The following is a 20839-nucleotide window of genomic DNA, read 5'->3' on the forward strand; positions in this document are numbered from 1 at the left end:
AGCTCTCACCTGTGTGAGTGATAGTGACTCGACTGTTTGTTCACCTTTGCTTTTATTTGTTCAGCTTTTAATATTTGTTTCTGTTCAGTTTTGTATCTCTTTGCAAATTTGTTCTCTGGGCTAAGGATGTGGAATGTGACTAATACTACAAGTACAGCTCTTCAGTACATATTGCATGTACTTTCTTGAATATTTACATTTACATTTCTGCTGGTTCTTCTGTGTGAATGATTACAAGAAACTCGAGCTGGAACCATTTCATGAGGCAGATTTTATTAGCAGGTCCTGGACAGAAGACAACTTCTCTGTAATGTAAGAAGTTAAGTTTTTGTTTGACAAATGTTTCACCACCACAAAAGTATTTTTTGGGCTTATTATGCCAAAGGACCCCCAGCACTTTTATACAGGCCCCCAGGCTGTAAGAGAAGAAGAACAATTTGTAGTTTATTGTTGTTTAATTTCTCTTTGTGAATCGTTAGTTCCCCTTTGGAGTCATTTTACATCTTTCCTGGTTTTATGTCTCATTTGTGTCTCTTTATGGTCATTATGGGTCCTTGTCGTCATTCTGCGTCTCTTTGTGGTCTACATGTCTCCTCGTGAATATGTTGTGCCTCTATTTGTTCATTTTATGTGTCTTTGTCATCATTCTGGGCCTTTGTAGACATTGTGTGTCTCTCTGCAAACACCATTGAATTGATTTGCGGTCATCTTACATCTCTTTGTGATCAGTGTTTGTTCTATTGACGTTTTGTGGGTGTCACCCAGGTGTCCCTGACCCTTCGGCCCTGGACCTCTGTCCAGCCGGCTCATTCAGGGATACATCAACGTGTCTAATGAGTCCACGTGGACTGATCACTTGTATGACCACGACAATAACTAACTACGATAACCTACTCTGGAGCATCCACACTTTAATGACACCCGGCTGATTATATTTCTGTTCTTTTACTTTATACAACATCTGAAATCAGAGGGTTGACTGGTGATGATTGATTTCTTTATCTGCCCCACCAGCGTTTGAAGCTGACATTTATAAGGTGAACAGATTAAAGTAAAGTCCAAACATCGGAGCCCGGAGCAGCATGTCAACAAGTCTCCAGCCATTCATACGATCATAGTAAAAAGTGGGAGGCGACGAGCAACACGCCCCTCTCTCCTCAAATGGGAAGTGAAGGGACACCACGTGATCCCCGTTTGCACTTGACTGGCTCCTGAGAGGGCGGCCACGTGTGACGTCAGCGGCGGAAACGATACAAAACACTCTGCGGGAGAACAGGCGCCTCAGATGAGTGACAGGAAGTGTGTTGAGTCGTGTTGACAGCAAACCTGACAGTCAGCACCCGGGGATACACGCAGCACCTCGACTTTTAAAGGTTTAAAGGAGCAGAAGCTGCAGAGAGAGAAAGAGAGAGAGAGAGAGAGAGAAACCGAGCAGCGCCATCCAGCTGCAAACAGCTGTCACATCCAACAACACGAGTAAAGTTTCTTCCCTACAACACGTGGACGAGCCTTCAGAGTTCATGTGTGACATATACAGCCTGGACTCCCACTGCGTGTCTCCACGATGCAACACGGGTTGGGCGATGGAGCCTGCTAACTTCTACGAGTGCTCCCGGACCGGCGGCCCGGGCCACGGAGCCTGCAAGCCGGGCAGAGGGGCCCCCGGGCCGGCGGAGGAGGACGGGTCCATGCTGGAGCTCAGCACCGCCGCGGCCATGTACGACGACGAGAGCGCCATCGACTTCAGCCAGTACATCGAGTCCATGACGGCCGTGCCCAACCTGGAGCTGTGCAACGACGAGCTCTTCCTCGACCTGTTCAACACCGTGAAGCAGGAGAAGGCGGATTTCTACCAGCTGCAGAGCTCCGTGCTGCCCGGGGGCATGCAGCAGCAGGCAGCCGGGTGCACGGAGCTGTCAGCCGGGTGCAGGCTGGAGAGGAGGCCGGACAGCGAGCTGGACAAGGGGGCGTTCAGCGCGCCCATCAAGACAGAGTCCGACTGGAGTGACAGCGACATGTCCTCCTGCCTGTCCTCGTCCCTGCCCTCGCAGATCGAGACCTGCGCCCAGACCTCCGTGAGCCTCACCACGGGACAGCCCACCCCGCCCACCACCCCGGAGCCCGGGTCCGCCGCCAGCTCGGCCAAGTCCTCCCCGAGGAAGATGGGCCGGGAGAAGGGCAAGAAGTCGGTGGACAGGTACAGCATGGAGTACCGGCAGAGGCGAGAGAGGAATAACATTGCGGTGAGGAAGAGCAGGGACAAAGCCAAGAGGCGCAACTATGACATGCAGGAGAAGATGGTGGAGCTGAACGCGGACAACGACCGGCTCCACAAGGCGGTGGACCAGCTCACCAGGGAGCTCTCCGGCCTCAGAGACTTCTTCAAGCAGATGCCCAGCTCCTCCTTCGCGGCTCTGTCCTCGGGCAGCGAGCGGCGGTGACCCACTCACTCTGTGAACTGAACTTTCAGGAGACATACCTCAACAGACACTTCGTGTTTACCATCTGTACCAGATGTATTTTAAGCTTACCATAATGGCACTGGAAAATATATGATGTTGCTGCCATATTTTTATGTGGGATTTTTCCTCTGTATTAAATTATTTTACCACTGCATTTATGACATGATGATATACCTGACATGGTACCCTTTTTTATAATTCAAAACTTTGTATAAGAGCCAGAGCATGATCTTTTATATAGTTTGTATAAAACCTGGAGAATATTTTGTTTATGGAATCTACAATAAAATCATTGAAAAGTTGCAGAAGTTTCCGGGCGTGTGAGTGTTTTCAGAAAAAGTACAACAGGAAGTGAGAAAGTAAAGTCAGCAAAAATAAGTTTATTGACACCATGTCAGTAATCTTACATACAGAGGTAGATGACTTGGTCTCAAAAAGGGTTTTTAGACCAATTTAAAAAACGTGTTGACTCTCAAACCCTCTCCTCTGAAAGTCAGATCCCAGTGGAGGCAGCACGTGGGCTGCTCTGACAGACTGCATGCCACTGGCCTGCCCTTGGGCCGTCAACTCCTGGTCCACAGGATCACATATCATTAACACAAACAAGACCTTGTCTTCCTGACTCCAGAGCAGCCTCAAGCTGTCAGGGAGGCCTTCAGCGGGGGGGGGGAGTGGGCTCAGACCAAGACCTGGTGTGCATGCAGATCCTTGGAGCCTGAGGATTGATACCATTAGCTACTTGCCCTGACGTCCATTAGAGGCAGATTTCTTCCAGGCCGATCCAGGGGGCAGGTTTCTTGGTGACGACTCGGACGTAAGCGGTGAGGGGGCCCACCTCCTTTCCCAGGACATTCTCCACATCGTAACCTGGGAACTGAGACACACAGTCCATCAGAAATAACTCATCCCTGACAAGCTGAGGCATACACGTCTCTTTACTATGTAACTACTACTACTTTGGGCAGGAAACTTGTCTCCCAGAATTACAATTATCTCTTCTACTGCAGCTTTAGAAAAATAACTTTTTATAGTTCTTAAATCGGGTGATGGGTTAGGGTTAGGGGATGTTTCTGCAGGAATCCCTGAGAGCACTTCAGGCTCTGATCTTTGCACCCTTCATATCACTCAGCATCTTAGTTCTCTGATAAAGACCACTATAGCTGCAACAAATCTAATCAGAGTGATTGATAGATTATTTTCAATCAATTCTCTTGTCTAAAAACTGCTAGAAAGTTGTGAGAAGAAAAGCCTTTTATAGTTTGTCAGACTAAAATGAGACCTTTTAAATTCCCACAGTGTCAAACCAACAGTCTAAAGACGAGTGAAACTTCAGTTTACGATTCATGTGACAAAAAAAAAAGAATTAGATCATTTATGTCAGTTATAAACAGCTAATCTCAACAGTTGTCCTTCAAAATCTATTTGATTATCAAAACAGTTGCAGATTAACCTCATCAATAAACTAATCATTGCAGATGTAAAAAACACTGTATTGGCATGATTAAACTAATCTTCAACCACTAGTAGGCTATATGTTAAGTAAATGATAATATTTGGCAAATCCACAGGCAAACATGGAAAACGCAGGAAGATTAAATCAATATTTTGGCAGCTAATTCCTTCAACTGCATGAAATCACAGCATGACTCAGGGATCTTATTGTTGGGCACAGAACAAAGCTTTATCAGCCTGACATGTACAGATGACTGCTTTGAGGCCATATTGACAGAAGATCAATGCACCGTGCAGTTCAGCCCAGTGTTATGTCACAGTTTGTAAAAGCAAACCTACCTCGTTCCCCTCCAGTGCTGCCGTGTTGAGAACAGACATGATCGTCCTTTTCTGCAGCTGTTGAGCAAATCAAAGAAAGAGCGGAGCCATCAATGTCTTTTTGATAATCGTCCAAATGTTGTAAACACAGTCTGACTATTGAACTAATCACACTGTGCCCTCTGTGAGTGACAGACTGATAGAGGGAGTTAAAATATATGACTGATAAGAACTGATAATTTGATCTATTACGCTCACTTAGTTTGTTGATTGCAAAGTAATATATTCTGCTTTTCTGCAGAAGCACACACACAGTGAAGGGATTGACTTCCTCATACTTTGAATGTGCAGAATCTGCAGTTTTATCTTTACAAGTCAATACAACTACAGAGGCCCCGTAGCAGAGCAGAGAGGGAGCAGGAGAGGAGTCACGGTTGTTGCACAGCAGGTTTCAACAGGGTTTGAACTAAGTTCTCTAATCACTGCACCGCCCTCCTTCCATGCATTTCTCTCTTTATCGGCTTAAAGCAACAGTTCAACATGGACAAAAAGCTTTTCTCACAATCTTGCTGAGAGTTAGGTGAACAGAGAGATAGCATCTTCAGAATGTTCTGTAAATATAAAGCCGGGTTAGCCGAGGTTAGCGCTTAGCATAGCATATACAACGGCAACAACTAACCTAGCTTGGGCTGGGCAATATGGCCTAAATAATATCGAGATAAAAAAAATCAGTCAACAGTGATTGTTTTTGAATAGAGACTGATTCTTTTTCCTGAGTGAAGGTTGTGGTTTTACACTCTTCTTTATGAGCAGAGAATGATAAACCCTCAATCTCAGTTCAATTATGTGTCATACTTCCTCACTGAGGTGAAAAATGCATTTTATCAATGTATACTGCACTTTTGTGCCCTGAAAAAAGCTCATCATTGCTGTTGGCTCAACCCTGCAGTGGCATGTAATTCAAACCTTATTCCACAGGGTTAAGGCGTTGGGCTAAGCTGCATTTTCTTTTCCTAAAAAGTTTGATGGGCAGAAGATGATGTATATTTCTGTATAGTGTAAGTACCATGTAAAATAGTGAGGAGGTGGAGAAAAATAACAGATGCTATCTAGGTCACACAGATTGACGCGGGTGAGCGAGGGACATGATCGTCTTGCCCAGTCTGTGTCGTCTATTTTTATTGCTGTATTTTCAGGATTGTGGGATCGACGGGAGTTTAGGTTATTTAACTTACAACAACACAGCCATCAATGCTGTCCATATCCCTTACTGCAACTCTAACTCTGACTGTAAAACCATTTCCAATAATTGGTTTATTATTTCTTTTGTCCCCAAGCCCTAAGCCAAGCTCTGACATTTGACACAATCCGCCTACAAGCGCCTCTAAATCTCACAGTTCAACACATTACACATACAACTACGAAAATGTTTCACGGCTGGAAGCAGTTGACAAGAAATCGGCAAAGACTCAAGAAGGACACAGCACACAGTCCCCTGTAAAATGGCAAAATGTGCTGTTTACCCTTGGGTATAATGTGGATTTAATAACTAGACATCAGAGTGTTTCAGAATAGTGGGTTAGTAGATTTCGTTACCTTGGGACGGAGCAAGACTCGCTGTTTCCTCAAGTTCACTTCTTTATGCTAAGCTAAGGCTAAACATCTACTTGCTGTAGTTTTGCATCTAGCGTACAGACATGAGTGGTATCCATCTTCTAAATGCACTCGAAGCAAACAAATGAATTTCACAAAAATAATTTGTGACTGAACTTAACTCATCACGTATACAGAGTCAAATAATAACTGATTATCCCTGAAACATATTGATTTTTGAGGTCAAACATAAAATAAAATAAAAAAGCATTAGGATTAATATTCAAGGCGCATAAAGCAGTGTTCTCACCTTCAACTTTAAAGTGCAATTACTTGCTGAAGAAGAAGTCAGAAACACTTCCAGTTGAATCTTTGTTTCTGGCTCCTCCACCGCTGACTTACAAGACACACAGTAGAAGTTTTGACTGTGAAAAGGAAAAAAACAACAAAATAAAAAGCAGGATTCCTCAGGATGATTAATATTGAGCCGTTCTGATGAATTATGACAACATACGGACTTTCGGGTAAAACCTCTAAGTTGTCACTTCCACAGTAATTACAAGCAGGCCAGGAATAGGCTGTGTTCTCGTCTACACCAACTATCACCCCTGCAGACAGAAATAAAACTGTTAAAGTCAACATAATCTTACATCCATACGCACTGTTCTTTATATTAAAGCTACTCGTGGGTGACAACCTGCTTATTTTTATCATTCATTCTATTTGCACTTTTTTCTACTTTCAACTGGTGTATGGCAAAGGAAATATACAGAGGAAACACTGATAACTGATCCACGAGTCAGTTTCAGTGTGTGTTTACGAGTGTGACAGGCTGTGAGAGATAAACACATCCATCTCATATATATATCTGAGGCCGCAGTGATAAATGCAGCAGAGATGTTATTCTACCTAAACAACATCTCACATGCGACCAGAGCTGATGATTCATCGACAAACATGGATCCTTTAATAAGATACAGACTCTAACACGGATAAATGTTTCTCGTGCTTTCAGGGCTGAGGCTTTTTCTACTGTTAATTTTCAGAAGACACTACATGAGTGCAACAGACAATATGTTTGTTTAATTTTTTTCTGCCACCTGACCAAACATTTACGGCCAGAGGGGCCAGAACCGAGAGGGTTCACGGTTTGATCTTTGCCCTCAACTGCGACACGAAGTCAACAGATGCAGATTATTATCTAATATAAGCCACTCGTGTTTTTTATCTGCGCCACATTTGGAAAAGCTTTAAAAGACATTTCAAGAAAGAAATCAATACATCATGACAAGGACTTTGAATGTTGCGTGAAGCAAATTAATTAAAAACAGTAAATGAGTTAAAAGCAGAAAAGTATTGAATTGATATTTTAACCAACACATGTCTTCAGAACTACGGCAAATCATATTTGACGTTGAGAAAGTTGTGAGATACTGCAACGGGCCTCTACATTTGCTTATTTTCCCATGATGCCACCCTCAAATGAACTCTACAAGGGAGCAGGCTTGATCATCTCACTGAAAGACGATATAAAAATTGACATGAATTCAAGAATATTGTATGTGTTTTTATTCCTTGAAGTTCCACACAATGACACCCTGAGGACAGTGAATAAGAAACAGAAGAAAGCGATGCCTTCAAACCACAGCAAGGCCTCTTGCTGAGCTACGAACTTATATATGAAAAAAAAACAACAAAAAAAGTGGTTTTCTTTCTCTGAGAAAAGAAAGCATTGGGAATGTTCTGCAGGAATCCCTTCAGATTTAGATGAGCTCCATGAAAACAGGGCGAAACTGACCTGTGAGAGTACAGAGGGAGTTGGGCGTGGTGTCCAGAGTCAGGGGATCCAGTCTCACAGGTTGGGGCAGGGTCTGCACCTGGGGCTCAGTCAACAACTGAGAAAGTAACGCCTCACGTGTCGTTGACTGGAGGCTGCTTTCAGGTGTGTCGCAGCATACCTCAATCACCGACTGCTCCGCACACAGAAGGACACCTAGATGTTCAAATGAAATGAAATGAAATAAGAATGAAATGTCTAAATACAATCTGCAGCATTAACTCTGCTCCTCCCCAAAGACGTTTGGTGAGTGTTGGTAGATTTAGTTGAAATTACAGCAGCAAAAGTGCAACCTCAATGCAACGAAGTGGGTTAACATGTGATTCCCGATGCAAGGTTATAGAATGTGAACATCACAGCCCCCTCAGGCTTTGTTCACACTTACACAGGTAATTTATAAACTTACTGTTCCGTAAACAGGAAAAATATATGTATATTTTTAAGCTTGTAACAACATTAATGTCAGTCTGGTAATAAATAAATGAATTAAACATGTCTTTCAGGCCTCCGATGATAAGTAAAGGTCACATCTCCGCCTGTGGCTCCGGTGTGCTCTTGAAATCGCTGGGCAGCTGTTTTAATGGTTTAATGTGGATTGAGATTCATTTAAAGGGAAATAAGTGGAGAATCACAGTTTTAATAGAACCTATTATACATGTGTATGTGTGGATGGGGCATCAGTGTTGGCCTAAGTTGTGCATAACCCAACAGGGCTCAACATGGTAAAGAATTTCCAAGTGAATAACAAGTAAGAAACTAGATTTACAGCCTTGAGGTCGCATGCCAACCAGTCAAGATGCAGTTTGCACCCACATCTGTCATGAATGTTGCCGGAAACAATCTACAAATTCTGAAATGTTGATGCTTCACACACGTTTTTCCGCCCAGCATCACAGATAATCTCTAGAGTCACCATGGTAACAAGGTTGACAAACTAAGATTAGATTTACCAAATGATGTGGTTGAATTATGAACAGAAAGGTGTTTAAGAAGAACACCATGATGTCAACGCGTTAGGTCTTTATCATTAGACATTTGTGTGAAGTTTTGTAAACTTCTTGTGTCATGGACAAAAACCTGATTTGTGACCTTTGATCACCTAAATCTAAAGATGGGAGAGGACACAACCCAACATAAACAGAAAGACAATCGCTGAATAAAAAGACGACTCCCAGTGTCACATCTGACGGGGTGTGATGATTAATGTGGTGTGACAGAGAAAAAACAACTTCTGCTACACAAATGTGAGATCAATTAAATTTGGGGTTTTTTCTCTTGACTTTAGATTTTTTGTGAAATATTGGATAATTTGACCTCTCTGGCCCTTTAAATGCAACCATGTGAGAATTTTAGAAGAGAAATGTGCTTAAAACTTTTATTGAAGTGCCGCAGAACACTTTGAACCAAACGCTGTGAACCACTGATTTAATCACAGGTTCATCCAAAAAGATAAGAGAGGAAATGTGACCGGTGCGCACAATCATTTAACACATCAACTTTATGTGGCAGTGATCGAGAGGTAACAGGCACAATAAACCACGTCATGTACTATATCTACCATGTTCTGTGATGGCATCTCTGAACGTCAGGCCACAGGCAGCGGGGGAGCGGAGCGCTTCAAGGACAGAGGAAGTGAGAACACAGGAAGTGCTCACACACAGGGCCACTGTTCGCTTGCACGGCCTCTCAGGCTGCTCCTCCTGAAGACTGGGGTCTGTCAGCACCAACCACACCTCACCCTGGCCTACATCGCTGCTCTGAAGACCAATCAAGAAGGGCAGGGAAAGACAACAACACTCAAACTGAGAAATACTTAGAAACACAGAGTGACCTAGAAATGTACAATTTAAAGGAAACATAACATAAAAAAATGTGCGATGCAGCGATTTCTGCAAAGAGCTTTGACGAGATTAGTCACTCACCAGGCTGCACACAAAGCAACAGCCTTAAAAAGTGTGTGTGTGTGTGTGTTTCAGTGGTGTGAGCATGTGGCAAAGTCCACCAATTTGTTCTGAGCTGCTATCTCATCCCAGTTTAAAGTTTAAAGGTCGAATCAATCAATGGTAAGGAACACGCCTGACACAGATTGTCTTACACACAGCGATATGAGCGCTGCTCTCAACGTCAGAGCTGAAATCTTATCAGTTTCTTGGTTTAAATGATCTGAAAGGAGCTGCATGAGACAGAGTGTTTATTCCGCTCTTTTGGTTGAAGTCAAAGGAAATCAGTGTTTTTCTGATACAAATGAAAAGGGACAAAGACAAACCTGCACTCTCTTGTGTAAAACCGTGGCAAAGAAACTGCAGCGACAGGTTTTCATCTCACTCTGAAAAAGAGAAACAAAAAAATAGTTTAAGATGGAACTAGTAAAGATAAGTTATCTTTAACCTGCCACATGTTTTTTTAATTTGTCTCTGTGTGTGTGCTGTGGAAAACTCTTCACCTGCACTATGTCTCGTAAGGTTTGTCGTGTGGGGGGGACATACAGCGTGGACACAGTCGGCCCCTCGGTGGGTTCAACAGAGTTCTCCTGACCTGAGAGCAGGTAGCAGAAGCTCAGAGCTGGACCTGCAGGTCGACTCTCCTAAACAAAACAAAGAAAACTTTTAAATACATTCCATGGTAAAGAAAATATACAGAGTCCCACATTGATTTACCAACTGTTAGTGAGTAATTGTTCTCAGAGTGAGCCGTAATTTTAGTCAAACATTTTCTAAGGTGGCACCGACAGTGCAATGTATCACAAAAGGCAGAAAACATAAAACCATGTTTACAATCGTCTGGTTGAGTTTGACTTTACTCACAGCTGTTTAATTTTGTCAACAAACACAACTTTTTGTTTTTCTGTGAAATATATATCAGTAATATTGGCCTGTTTCAGACACCAAGTCAGACACGGTTTCAGACCCGGAGTCAGATACTGCTCGCATCTTATATTTCCTCAATGATTGATGAAGAATGTCGTCCCTCAATGGATGAAAAATCGATCAATCACAGCATTGTAGTTAGTATTAAGAATAAGTTTATCATTTTCATATGTAGCCAGCCGGCTCCATAAGGATTGGATGAAACTGAAAGAGTTCTACCAGTATTTTCTACAGGTTTACATTAAAAAATAACAACTCTCAACTAAAGGAATGATATAATCCAAAATGACCAAACTAAAAGTAATTTTACATTTAGTACCTGCGTAAATATTGTGAGGATTTGCTTTTCTTCCTTTCTTTGACAATATTGATGATAAACTCAATACATTAAGGTTCTGGGGGGTTGGTCAGACAAAACCAACTATTAACTTAGGGATGCAACTATTGTTTAACTCAGTTATTCATAATTTCAATCAATTTTAATAAAATATCTTAAAATCATGAATACAGCATGTCAAAGTTTCATCAAGCTTGTTTCTGACCCAAAACCTAAAAACAATTCATACGGACTAAATGATGTTTGATGTAACAGTTAGTCGGGGAAATAAATCAGGAGATCCATCAACAATAGATACAACGGCCTCACTCCATGTGTGATTTTCTCATGAGTTCAGAACCTACTTTGGACACGTTTGGTGTGTTTTCGTGATCTTTGAGCGGAATCACTGGGGGCCACAGACTGTCGATTAAGCTGAAAAGCCTGGTGCGCCTGAAAGTGAGACAAAAAAGAAGAAGAAACAAGTGAGGAGAGAGGGGGAACTAAAATGTGTGGTATAAGGAGAAACTGGCGAATAAGCAATTTCACACAGAGCAACACTGAGAGCTTTCAAAACCAGTTTCACTTCCACTGAAACACAAATCTGTTAAAACAGAACTTGTTCTGACGTCAAGCAGAATTCACAGAGAGCATGCTGGGGCTGGCAGAGCATATACACAAGCAGGTTTCCAGATACTGAAGGGTGGGAAAACTGTTCACACCCTATGTAGATCGTATTATCATTGAGGTGCAAAAGCAACACGGTTTATAAAACCAATTACAGGTGAATTTAAACGGTGGGATTCGTCTTCTTCAATCCGAGTAATGACAGAGTGAAATCAGATCGTACTTAATACAAGATGTTCTGTTTACTTAACACGGATTTAAACACTCAAGTAACACCTCCGCCAAGAGACGTCAATCTCGTGATTCATTGTCTGTTTTCTGAGAAGTGCCTGATGAGTTCATGGTGGCCGGTCAATGTTACTTATTCATCCATGTAGGCGCTGTCATATCAGCCAGTGGTTAACAACCTGTTAGTCAGCCTGTAAACACAGGGTTTTTGTGTGTGGGGAACTGGTTCTGCAGCCCATTCAAGTCCGGTGAGGCCTGCAGACGGATGAGTAACAACCAACTAACAGGACTCATTCAACACACTTAGATTTTGACACTGGGCTTTTTAAGCTTTAACATTTAACTGCATTAGTTTAACTTTAAAATGTACAGATGAGCTGGTGAGTAATCTTCCATTCTCACCCTCGATCCTCCCAGACACATTTTTATGTCTTTTGTCCAAGAACACGCCACTTCCTGTGGAGAAAACCTCCTCATAGTTGACACATTGCACACACACACATGCACAGGTGACTTGGCGGTTTCAGCTCACGTCTATGGAAACAGACTTATCTCATTGTAAAGGTGGAAAAGTTTCACATTTTAGTTTGACAGGTGGTTGGAGGAACTGACCAATTATCTACATTGTTTATATTTTTTTATTTGATCTTTTAAAGCGATGAGGCAATTCAATATTAATGAATAGTGGTTTGTATATATATTGTTTTTCTTTTTGTAGTGTGATGTTACTTCCTCTTAACTCATCAACTTGATCCTTCTTTATTGTGCAACATTCTCTGTTTTCTTTTAGGGTTTGTGCATAGAAATTATAATTGTAATTTGAAATGTCTTTTTGTTAACAGAAACTAAAACGAAAAAAATAAAAATGCATGTCACACCCCTCCAAGAATTTATGTTGTTAAGGCTTAGGTGCCGAACTTTTACATTGTAATGAATGTCTGCGTTAGGCAAGTTTTGTCCCAACAAGTTCATACAATGCTAAATAAACTCAGGGTTACTCTCTGTATTTCTCAGGATACAACATTTCTGCATTGTACGCTGGTAGTGACGAGCGTTTTACGTCAACCAGCAAGTTTGTCAGAGCTGGAGAGGAGAGCAACGAGGAGTAAGGCAGAGGCTGACTCCAAAAGAAACAGCTAAATCTGAATCCATCTATCAGCATGACTTCAGCCCAGCAATTATAACCTGTGTTACCATTTCTTAGCTGTGTGCTGAAACTTTGTGATGTTCACCATCAGGTTTTCATTTTGCATCTGTTGCATCCACCCTCCCCCCCTACTCGCTTTCTGTGAATCCTGTTGGATCCCCAGCTGTGTTCACACATCGACTTCTCCTGGATTTCTAGGGACTTTATTGTAGGCCAGGTGGACAAAGTCCATAGAAACTATGGAGCGTCTCACTCAAACATTTGCATTCACACATGCACCTCCTCCGGAGAAGTTCAGAGTCGAGTGCACGTCTGAAAGCAGCTTTAGTGAGCAGGCGTTCTGTGTTTAAACAGCCTAAGGACTTAAACACTGGTGAAGCACTAAGTTGTTATCCAGGAAGTCCAGTTTGAGTTTGGAGGCTCGTCAGATACACAATACTGCACAGTCTTTGTTAGACTGAGTTATTCAACTCTGAATAGTTATCACAACCAGTTATTCTGTCATTGAAACAAAGGCAGAGTAAACAGCAGAAAACTAGCAGCACCTTGCTGGATCATGACCCAGTTTCTTTCTGTACAAACCTAAGGAGTGGCCCCATTCAAATGAATAAGGAAGGTTTTTTTCATGCAGTGATTAAGTTGGTCTGAATGGGAGTCGTAGGAGGATTCTTTTTTTTTAAATTTTGAACAGACGGTAGTTTCCCTATGCAGCCAGTCTTTATGCTTGGATAACTGTCTGCCTGCTGTAACTTCATATTTAACAGACAGACATGATGGTGGTATCATGTAACTGGCAGGAGAGCAAATAAAGGTCATTCCTTGCCAGCTCCCAAAGGAACCACAGAAGGATTTTGCAAGGTTCAGTGAATTTAAACTGTATTATATTGAGAAAATGGCTGATGTGAACTATAAAGGCTCAAAATTCTGGGTGAGGAAACATAGACTGACCCATAAACAAAATGTGAAATTTAAGGAATGGGTTTTTAGGTAGGGTTGGGGGATGACTTTTAAATTGGCATTTGAACAGTGAAAAGTGATGACATGGGAATGTCACAGTATCAGAGATTTACTACTAATAATAGGGCCCAACTTTATTATTAGGATATTCCTAGAAGTCCTGGAGTTTCTAAGAAACTGGAGAAAAAAAATATGAATGCCTGATTTATGTCCACTGACACCACGTGGTTTTTGTAAGACGGCCTGTGTATCAGCCTTCAGGAGAGCCCATCAATCACAGCCTGGCCACAGACAACCTCCAGAGACATTATAGGCTGTGGTAGCATTGACAAATACCAAGGATGTAAACATACCCCCAGCCTGGCTCTAAATGTTCCAATGTCACTGCTTCTAATCTGGGATCCTGACTATGGAAGCTCATAAGGGACACAGAGCGTGCACCCTGGTATCACTTTACATGTAAACACAGTGGTACTGCTGGCAGGACAGCAAAGTAATCCTCAAACATTCAGTTCTCATGGTATTGTAAATGTTGTTGTTAATGTTTACAAAAGGGCATTCAAGGGTAAAACCGGGGGATTTCTTGTGCATATTCATAAATGAGACTTAAGGAGATTCAGGGACTAGGGGCAATGTGCCTGATAGTTTCAGGCTCCATCCACACAAACACTATTTTATAATTGAACACCCTGCTATACACAGACACACATAGCTTTTGCTACACGGCACAACTCCAGAGTTTTTGAGACCCTAAAACTAAGACTTTTAGAATCACCCCTGGTCCCAGTGTCAAAGCAAATCAATCCCTGGTCTTACTTTTTACCACTGGCGTTCCTTTTTGCTGTATTTTCAACAACTAAGCAAACAACTGAAGAGTTGACAGTTTGCTTCCTGTTAACACGGACACACACATGACCAGTGTATGTGAAGGGTCATGTGATATATGCAGTTTTCAGTTGTGTGAGTGTGGACAGAAACGATTATACAGAGCAAAACACTGGTCTGGTTCGAGATCATTTTCGTTTTCAAACAAAAACATGTTATTGCGAAAATAATAGTCTCAGAGCCTCCACTGACCCTGAGGCCACCTTTCCACTATGTCATATCAAGAGGTGTCTATCACAGGTATTTACCCCCAGCTGTTGTCCAAGGTGGTAAAGCAGTGAGATAAGATAACTTCACATATAGCAGGAATCCATATCATAACTCTGTACAGAGAAGTGTGAGGGTCTTACCTCTCTCGAGTGACCCGCTGCACCACTTTAATGCCTCTCAGGACACAGGTCTTCCCCTGCCACCTCTGGCAGTACTGGAGGATGTCGTCCTTGCAGGGCAGGAGGTGCAGCTGGACCATGCTGAACATGCCATAACTGTCTTGAACCAGAACACACAGCCTGGAAAACACAATAAAAATGTAGAGAGAATTGACGCTAGCTTGAATATAAAAGTATAAAGAGAATAGATTCTGTCTGCATTCAGTGCTCCTCAGGAAACCCGATGTATGCATCCTTGATGCCAAATAAAAGTGTCGAACTTGCTTCCTCACATTCACCCTGCATTGCTCTGTATTGTTTACTTGCTAGCAATCTCTTTACTGGTATATGAATATGTTAATGTCACCCAATGTTACTCACTGGAATTAAACAATAATCCAAAATTTAATGAACCAACATTTTCAGCAAGTTGTCACATTTGAGGTTTGAGGCAGTTTGGACGAGAAAAGGAGAATGTTTAAACATCTGTGCACGTTCAGCTGATTAGTTGATTCTTTTTGGATAATTTGTAATACTTGGTGTGCACTAAGCATTTATTTTCCTTTGTCCTAGCTGCACCTTCACCCTACTGAAGTTGGATGGTCAAATTATATTAATAAATCGAAAATATTAGTAAATAAATACATAAATGGTTCCAATGCAAGTATTTCTGTTGAAAATACTTCCCCGATACAATATTACCCATCTGTATTTGTTTTATTTAGCTTTTGCTGATACATGTATTTTTTTTAAATTGTTGATGAAAATAATTAGCCAATTAAACCGATAATTATTTACAGGACTTAAACACCACTGCTCCCAGTGACACACTAACAATACACCCTGGAGTCTCAGTCATGACATTTAAAAGTGTTCATAGTAGAGGCTGGTTTGACAGGCTGCTGCTGACAGAAAAGACCTTTGGCCTACAAAGTTGTAAGGCATTGAACCGCAGTGTATTCCTTCAGCCTGCTGCAGCCCGAGGACTACTACAGGCTCCAGTATCTCCTTCAGTCAAGCCCAGACACAGCCCAGTACCAGCCCTGAGAGTAAACAGTGGAGTTCATATCCCATGGTTGACAAACAACGTCCAGGGAAGAAAAAAAAAACAGCTTAGAAGGAGGAGTGTCATCATGCCCATCGTGCATGTGCATGCTTGCACATATTCCAGACACTGGGAAGGTTTTGAGACATTTTCAACCGCCTGATTGGGACTATAAATGTCCTCTGTTGGTAAACATGGGGTCTGTCTGTGTTTGTTTTGAGGGACCTGGAAATAGATATCTAAATAACATTCCTGACATAACTTCTGGAGACGCAGGCCAACATGTTAACCAAGATTATTCCCAGTTGTTGGTTTAATTCACAATCCAAAATCAGACCTACACAACGTCCTATTAAAACAACAAGGCCTGTTTGAATTGTTTCTCTAACCTAAAAGCTTGTGGACCAGTTAACTTGAGGCCATAAGTTCAATGTGTAAACTCAATGGACCCCTGCCCCTTTTACATGGATGACAGTTATCGCAGTAGAGACCGATCATTTCTAAACATGCTGGATACAAAGAAATACATGGGCACACCTCAAAACAAGCATTCCTCACATTCTTTAAAAACAAACATTTCACACTGACAGTTGAAGAGAGTATGGTTGTTGAACCATGTCATAAAAATCATGATCAATGTTCTTCAATCAACAATAATGTTCATTATTGATAAATCTATTGATTAGATTTCTGATTTGTTGACAAGTCTAGAGAAGGTTAAAAAGGTGAAATTGTGATAACCAAAGTCAATTCTAAAACTGATATTAAATTCTGACTGGTAAAAAGGTGAAAAAGCAGTATTTCTTCACACGTGAGCAGCAGTAGATTGGTAACTCTACATAATAAATGACTCGTTGCAAATCTAAATTGTCGATTTCTGAAGATTGTGAGCTAAACCTTTGAACAGTAGCAGGCGAGATGTTTAGTCACATCAAACTTTAATAAAAATCTGAAGCGAAGGGAAATGGCCTCACTTGAGAGATACATTATATTTCTCTTACAACAATAAAACTACACGAGAATCAGTGAATCAAAAGTTGAACCTAGAATAAAAAAAATCACAGCTGCTAAAAAAGTTTCGTAAGGTTATAAATACACTTTCACTTTTAGTGGAGCTTGTTTGAACTTGTAGAAACCTCAGTGTGAACGCTGATAACACACTTGATGTTGACAGATGGAATAGATAAATAGGTGATGAGACTAAAGGTGGTACCAGCTCGACATAAACAACCGCAGCTCTGTGTACAGTCCCTCCTTTAGTCGTTCACAGCCCCACTTCCTCACAGAGCGACCCCTCACTCCCAAAAACTCCTTTGCCATTGGCTGGTTTCAGTCTCAGGCCTTTTTTCAAGAATTTGTTATTGTGACTGATCACAGAAATTTCTCAGCACCTCTCTTTTCCTTCCAGGAACTACGATCCACAGAGTCTGTGCAAACACACACGTGCTCCTTCCCTCACACACAGCGACACGGTGTAAGCATGCAGGCCCACACAAATGAACATTACTTGGCAACATACTTAGTAAGCAACCCGCACATGCAGAGGGGCCTCATTGGCGGGGGGTGGACAGGCGGGATTCCTTCCTATGTGTTGTGAACCAATCAGTGCAGGCAGAGCAATAAACACGCTTGTAATAGGATCCTTGCAGCACATTGTGTTCCTTCTCCACAGAGAGAGAGGAAAAAAGCTAGCCTCTCCTCACTTCCTACAAACAGTTAATCTTCTTGTTTATTCAACTCTGAATTTACGGGAACTTAACATCTTCTTCAAGCATAAATATCTACTGGCCTCACTCCCCTGTGTGTCCACACAGAGGCTAAACAACAAAAGGATCAAATAAGCATTCTGACCAGGGAAGTGAGTCATACAGGCTGGGGACACAACAAGAGAGGTACAAACTGTGCCTGTGTTAACACACAATGAGGCCAGCGGGCTGCGAAGTAAACTGGAAAAGTATGAAAAGCAATATATTGTACAAAGTTTTTTCTGTGAAGCAATTCAGACCAAAAGCTCTCATGAAAGCGCATAACTGGGAACTGTTTTTAGTTTTTTTTGTTCTTTTAAAAGCCTGTTATATTATTGAAAAAACAAGACAATAACACAAATCTGTCAAAATATATAGTCACCCAGATATTTTGAACTCAAGCCCGCGTGATCCCCTTCTAACCTCTGCCCCACCTCCATCCTTTCACTACCAACCAAGCCTGTTGAATCCGGTTGAGTTGGAGAGAAACAGAGGGAAGGGCGGGAGGGTTTCCGGTCAGAGGGCGGCGTTTGTTTACCAGTGGAAGAAGCAGCGTGGCAGGGGTGAGTGTCAAGTTACAACCGCAGCTCATTTGGTCAGTTCACTTGTCAGATGACCGGGGGTCTCCTCCCTCCACCGCAGAGTGCCCCCCTTGGGCCCCTGAACTCTGAGGAAACCAATACTTTTATTACTCAGCAAAGAACAAAAACAATGAGTTGGGGGGGGGGGGGGCAAGTAACTTACTGGACCTGCTTCAAATAGAACATTCACTTACTCATTAACTATTATGAGACCACTCCAGTAAACCTATAAGTCATTTCAATAACACGGGATACTTTGAGTATAAAACATGCTGTTTTATCCAGGACAAACTATTCAAAGAACATAAAAATATTCCATATTACATTCCATTCAACATATTTAAACCTTGACGAATCAATATTTCGAGTTGAATGGAAATAAAAAAGGGAAAGTTGTCACTCACGGTGGAAAACTGGCATAATTATCAGGCAATTCTACAAATCTCAGCTCTGCCGAATGTTTTAGCATCTTTTCAGTCATTGTTTTGGTTTCCCAGTCCATAACTTTGTCTCAGTCTCGCCGTTTTGACAGTCCACCAACCCACCATCCCAGCAGGATCTCTCGAGTTGATGCCGATGGCCAGTCCAACTATGACAAACAGGTCGGTCTCAAACACAGCTCTACGTGTCCAACATGGACCGCTTCAGTCTAGGTTATAAATGAGGAGATGTATATTTTCCTCAGAACTCAGTGGAGAGCAACACTAAGCTTAAAGGAAAGTAAATAACAGTATCTCAGTGTTGCACTTGTTGTGCTGCGACCAATTGGCCCCCAAAATAAGGAGGTTTAATAGAAAAGTACATTTCTTGAAGTAACAATTATTGTCAATAGGGATAACTGTTGCTTTTAATGTCTTGATTCCTTGTTTCATCTATGAAAAATGCCAGCTCTAGTTAAAACATTTCAAAGAAAAGCCTTAAACCGTCACATTTAAGAAGCTGGAAACCAGAAACCATTTGGCATTTAAGTTACTCACTATTCAACTTAACAAATTATTCCCTCTGCTCAATAAATTTAATTTTGTTCAATGAAAATTAACACAATGTCAAGGCTCCACCTTCAGATAAAGTCAACTAAGCTAAAATATATCAGAGTGATAAACTGAGATTTTTTTGTTATGCTAGGGCAGAAACCTATGACACTTTTAGATCAACCACAAAACATACTTTTGGGTTTCTTGAGAACGTTAATGTAAAAAACAAACAAGCAAACAAAGTGTTCCACCCAGTGGGGTATGATTACGCATCAGTTCAACTCCGGCTTGCTGGTGCATGAGATTCTGAAAACCTCATGCTGTCTTTCCTGAGAATTGCCTCGAATCACTCACAGAGGGGCTGGATTCAATTAGAAGTATTTGTGTCCTTTGTCAAGCAATGCCATATGGCTTGAGACAATATGAGCACTTTGTGGGGCCTGCCTCTCTGTGAACAATAGCTCAACCACTGAGACTCATTCTGCCACCAAGGAGGAGCATGCAAGGCCTGAGACCAAGGAAACTAGCATGCGATTTTAAAGAGGACAGCAATTTAGACTGTGGGAGAGAAGCATACACAGCAGATAAAAATGCATTCATTTTCCCCAGTCGTTCTCTGGCATTAAGTGAAAAACCTAAGGCTTCACAGGGCCGCCAAGTATCAGCTCGTTCAACAATACCTGGATTTGCCTTGCTCTGCAGGAGGAGGAGCTGAGGAGGGCCTGGAGGGGACTCTGGGTTTGAGGCTGGACACAGATGAGCAGTCAGACAGAGGGATGGAGAAAACTCTCTGGACCACCACCTCCACATCCTGCCCCACGGAGCCAGCCTGGCCCAGTCGCTCAACAGCTTCCAGGAGAGAAAGGCACTGCCCCGGAAACTCCCCAGGACCTTCAAAACTGCACAGAGGATCGGGGACAGCGACCTGAAGAGGAGAAAAACAGGAATACTAAATGATATTTAACAATAAATGTAATATGGCCGTTGAACGTATTGGTTAAAAATCAAAACAAAAGCTGGACCAGCACACCCCTGCCACTGAAACCACAGAGATACTCTATTCAATTCGACTTATTTCCATTAGTATATAATGTCAACATTGTAGTACCAGCTTATACTTTCTCTTTGCAACATAATGTATAAGCACAAGGTCCTAATCAAACATACACATCAGTGTAAACAACCCAGTGATATGTATCTATTTCAATGGCAACAAAGGCCAGAGTTTAAAGAAAGCATTCTTTGTTTTGCATTTGAAATCTGTTGTAAAATTAGGGTGTGGCAGGTTGTACCATGTGTTTCAGAAGTCTTTCTCCATCACAACCACAATCGCTTTGTTCATGTATTTGTATTTTACTTGCAAACAGTGATTTAGATGTAGGAAATCAATCAACCACATATGTTATTGATACAGCAGAGACTGAAAGCCCTGGAAAC

The 20839-nt window shown here is 41.9% G+C and overlaps 2 protein-coding genes across 2 annotated transcripts in view; one reads left to right on the forward strand and one right to left on the reverse strand.

Moving 5' to 3' along the window:
* The first annotated feature begins 1280 nt into the window (after window positions 1-1280).
* On the forward strand, window positions 1281-2764 carry cebpd (CCAAT enhancer binding protein delta). The gene has a single exon (XM_061084081.1). The coding sequence runs from the start codon at window positions 1521-1523 to the stop codon at window positions 2439-2441; it is 921 nt and encodes a 306-aa protein (XP_060940064.1). The 5' UTR covers window positions 1281-1520; the 3' UTR covers window positions 2442-2764.
* A 58-nt stretch (window positions 2765-2822) lies between these two features.
* The window catches only part of spidr (scaffold protein involved in DNA repair), a 31914-nt gene continuing 13897 nt past the window's right edge, over window positions 2823-20839 (reverse strand). The window contains exons 10-20 of the mRNA XM_061084080.1: window positions 20083-20327; window positions 15040-15198; window positions 11211-11298; window positions 10106-10246; window positions 9929-9988; window positions 9221-9419; window positions 7624-7818; window positions 6340-6433; window positions 6136-6250; window positions 4254-4310; window positions 2823-3336 (exon numbers count right to left, since the gene is read on the reverse strand). Of these exons, the coding sequence (XP_060940063.1) occupies window positions 3217-3336; window positions 4254-4310; window positions 6136-6250; window positions 6340-6433; window positions 7624-7818; window positions 9221-9419; window positions 9929-9988; window positions 10106-10246; window positions 11211-11298; window positions 15040-15198; window positions 20083-20327 (1473 nt within the window). The 3' untranslated portion in view covers window positions 2823-3216. The remainder of the gene's footprint in view (window positions 3337-4253; window positions 4311-6135; window positions 6251-6339; window positions 6434-7623; window positions 7819-9220; window positions 9420-9928; window positions 9989-10105; window positions 10247-11210; window positions 11299-15039; window positions 15199-20082; window positions 20328-20839) is intronic.

This window comes from Limanda limanda, chromosome 13 (assembly GCF_963576545.1).
Source record: "Limanda limanda chromosome 13, fLimLim1.1, whole genome shotgun sequence".
NCBI classification, from domain to species: Eukaryota; Metazoa; Chordata; class Actinopteri; order Pleuronectiformes; family Pleuronectidae; genus Limanda; species Limanda limanda.

Excerpts from the sequence above, each read along its gene's own strand:
- cebpd (XM_061084081.1), top strand. The coding sequence starts at position 1,521 with ATGTGTGACATATACAGCCTGGACTCCCACTGCGTGTCTCCACGATGC.